At 57.7% G+C, this 3,544-nt stretch overlaps 1 protein-coding gene across 3 annotated transcripts in view; it reads left to right on the top strand.

Moving 5' to 3' along the window:
- The window catches only part of LOC127005466 (uncharacterized), a 38,559-nt gene extending 35,323 nt beyond the window's left edge, over window positions 1-3,236 (top strand). For all 3 annotated transcript variants that reach the window (XM_050874355.1, XM_050874356.1, XM_050874357.1), the window contains exons 4-5: window positions 1,130-1,365; window positions 1,537-3,236. In XM_050874355.1, coding sequence (XP_050730312.1) covers window positions 1,130-1,365; window positions 1,537-2,015 — 715 coding nt within the window. In that variant the 3' untranslated portion in view covers window positions 2,016-3,236. The remainder of the gene's footprint in view (window positions 1-1,129; window positions 1,366-1,536) is intronic.
- The last annotated feature ends 308 nt before the right edge of the window (window positions 3,237-3,544 follow it).

Below are 3,544 nucleotides of genomic sequence, written 5' to 3' on the forward strand. Positions count from 1 at the left end.
CTTCTTCCTCCACTTCTTATCTCCCCTCCTTCTCTTCCTCTTCCTTTCCTCCTTCCCTCCTTCTCTTTCCCTTCCCTCCACCTTCTTTCTTCTCCCTAACCTTACCTCCTTTTTTCCTTCATCCTCTCTCTCCTTCCCTTCCTTCCCCTCCTAATCCCTTCTCTCTCTCTCTCTCTCTCTCTCTCTCTCTCTCTCTCTCTCTCTCTCTCTCTCAACAGTTATCTCCTTTTCTTTCCTTCCTCTTGCTTTTAACCCTTCTCTTTACCCCTCCTCCTCCTCCTCCTCCTCCTCCTCCTCCTCCTCCTCTTTAACCTTCGGCCACCATATTTTTCCTCCAAACACCCCACCATGCACCATTTCCCCAACACTCCCCATAAACGTCTCCTCCCCACGCTATACTATCTCCCCTCCTCCCCTCCTCTCCCTCCTCCTCTTCCTCCTCCTCCCCATAAACTCCTTCTCCCCTTCGCCAGCATGCCTTCCTTCCCCTATAAACATCTCCCCTACCTCTTCCTTTCCCCTCCCCTCCTCTTCCTCTTCCTCCTCCTCCTCCTCCTCCTCCCATTCCCCTCCCTTCCTAGCTACTTACTGGTCTTCGTTTCTTTTTTCTCTTTTGTTTGTTTGTTTTTTGTCTTTTTTTTCTTTCTCTCTTTTTGATAGTGGTTGTTTTCGCCGTGATTTCGTTGGTATAGTCTCGGTATCTCTCTCTTCTCTTCTCTCTTCTCTCTCTCTCTCCTCACGTCCCCTTCTGAACCCTACACTCCCTCCCCCTTTTTCCCCCTCCCCTTTCCCCTCACCCCTTTCCTCTCACCCAACACCCCCACCTTCACACCCTGCCCCCCGTTGAATTCCTCACCCCCTCCTACCCCCTTCACCTTCCCCTCAACCACACACACAACACAGAACTCACTCACTCTTCCCCTATTTTCCCCTCACCTGCGCCCCCCTGCTAACCTTCTCCCCCCCTCTCCAACACGTACCCCGTCACTTAATTTTCCCCTCAACTACGTCCCTCATTCACTCCCTCCTACTCTGCCTCTCCCTACTTTCCCCTTCCCCACACTCACCCCCTCCCTTACTTAGTGCCTCCCCCCTTCACCCCTACTCACGCCTTCTTCCTCCCACCCAGGCTGCGCGGGCGGGGTCGTGCTCCCAAGGGCTGCACGGAGCTGAGCGGCGCCATCATCTACGACGACCTGCCCTCCGCGCCCTCCCTCGTGCCCTCCCGCTCGCGGCCGCGCTTCAAGCCGGTGCCCGTGGACGGCGAGGAGATGATGATGGGCATGACCATGGGCGTGCACCTCTACACGCCCGAGCCCCGCAGCAACGCGCCCTCGGAGCACCTCTACCAGAGCATATCCTCGGGTCAGTGTCGGGGACGCAAGGGGGTCGCTGGGGGTGGTTTGAGTGACTGTGGGCAGGGTTTGCTTGGGTAAGTCTTTTTAAGGATGTGGAAAGAGTTGATTTGTGTGTGTGTGTGTGTGTGTGTGTGTGTGTGTGGTGATAGCCCCTCACCCCCTGTATCCTCCCCTGCAGGCAGCGAGACCTGCAGCTACAGCACCAGCGAGGCGGCGGGCCAGGACGGACGGGCGCTGCTGAGGGGCGCGCGTCACGCCCCACGCGTCCGCACCGCCACGGCCCTCACGGACACGGACAGCGAGGAGGAGCCCCTGGCCGCCCTAGCGGGCCTCGGCGAGCCCAGCGACACGGACACGCCCTCGCCCTCGCCGGCCCACGTCCGCTACTACTGCCCCTCGGCGCCGCCGCTGTCCCGGTCGCCCGGCCCCGACTACGAGAGTGTCTACTACGTGGGCGGCGTCAGGCGGGGGCGGCCCGCCACCCCCCAGCAGCGCGGGCTGCCGCCCCTCCCCTCCCGCACTGACAGATTCCGTACCTACTTCTCCGTTGAGCGCGGCCACCACCGCCGTCCGCGGCGCCGCCCGGCCGACCGTCGCCACAACCTGCACCACAGCCACCCGCCCGAGGCCGAGCCGCTCTACGAGAACCTCACCTAGTGACCACCCGCCTAGGGACGCACCCCTCCCCTCCTCCCTGCCTGCTGCATCCCTTACCCCCTCCTGCCCTTTGATGGCGTCCGCCCAACCCTCACGTGCAGGACACGCCCCCAGCCTCGCCTGTCGCCCCTCCTCCGTCACCCGTCACCCCGTGCCGCCCCGCCCCGCCCCTCCCCCGAGGCGCCCCGCGGCTGTGTGAGCAGCACAACAAAGGCGATGGGCCGGCGAGGTAACTGTGTGTACGTGAGTGTGCACATGTGTGCGTGTGTACGTATGTATGTGTGCGTGTGTGCGGCGCCGGGCCTGTGATCTCAGGTGTGCGACAGCCAGGTGTGTCAGGCGCCCCCCGCCCCCCCAAGCCGTGTCCAGGAGGGGATGTTTGGGTGAGGACGGAAGCGTGTGCCCCCCTCCCCCCTGGCCTCGGGCAGGGGGGCGGCGAGGGACACGAGACTGACGCCATTTCCTCACAATCTTTGGAATTCCGGCCCCAGGCGGCGACGCCCTAAACACAGCGCGGCGCGGCGGTCCAAGTGATGGACCCGCGACGCGCAGGACGTGAGCGGTGACGCGGCTCAGATAGTGACACAATAGACACAGTGAACCAATGAACAACTCACTGAGGCAACGGAACTCAAGTGAATTATTACTAAGTCGATGAAAACTCTGACGCGCGTGAAGGAACGAAAGTGTTCGTCGATGAGGCAAAACGTGACAATCAAAGAACATAAACAGTGAACATAAAGTGAATCCAAAATGCACGCGTCTAGTGAACCAATAACGCGTGACACAAGGCAGCAAACAGACCCCGAGCCAAACGAGACAATGAAGCGCCCGGTGAATCACGCAGAGGGAGTTTCGCATCCTGCCATTGAACTCAAGGGGACGGGGCGGGGTATGAGGGTTAATTGGAGGCGGTACAGGTGCGCGGGACTCGCCTGTAGAAAGCAAGCAATGGCCAGGTGTGCGAGGAGGATCTAATCTAGTCTTCAGAACGTCCTTTAACTCACTCACTCACTCACTCACGTAGCTCACAGTAACATCACTAAAAAACATGACCTTAACTTTCATTTCATCCATCCTGCATTTACTTTCCATTCTAGTTTTATACGTTGCATATTTTAAGGCATTTGTAATATTTGTTCACGGCTTCCTGTGTGTATGTCTTGAGTGTTCTTATTTTCCCGTCGGTGGGCGCAAAGAATAAAGGCAATCAAAGTCCAACACACCCAAGTTGATTTTACCCTACCATGACAATTACCAATGAGCTCCAGTGTCTCCCTGCAAGCTCATCTCCATGCTGTCCAACTTCCTAATGCAAGAGTTGGACTGCATTTTCATTCTTTCAGCCCTTCCAATCGTTCAACTCTGATTCAGCCACTATCCTGCCCGACTTTCTAATGCAAGAGTTGGCCTGTTTCTTCAATCATTCTTTCAGCCCTTCCAATCGTTCAACTCTGATTCAGCCACTATCCTGTCCGACTTTCTAATGCAAGAGTTGGCCTGTTTCTTCAATCTTTCACCATCTTTAT

The sequence above is a fragment of the Eriocheir sinensis genome, chromosome 30 (genome assembly GCF_024679095.1).
Source record: "Eriocheir sinensis breed Jianghai 21 chromosome 30, ASM2467909v1, whole genome shotgun sequence".
Taxonomy (NCBI): Eukaryota; Metazoa; Arthropoda; class Malacostraca; order Decapoda; family Varunidae; genus Eriocheir; species Eriocheir sinensis.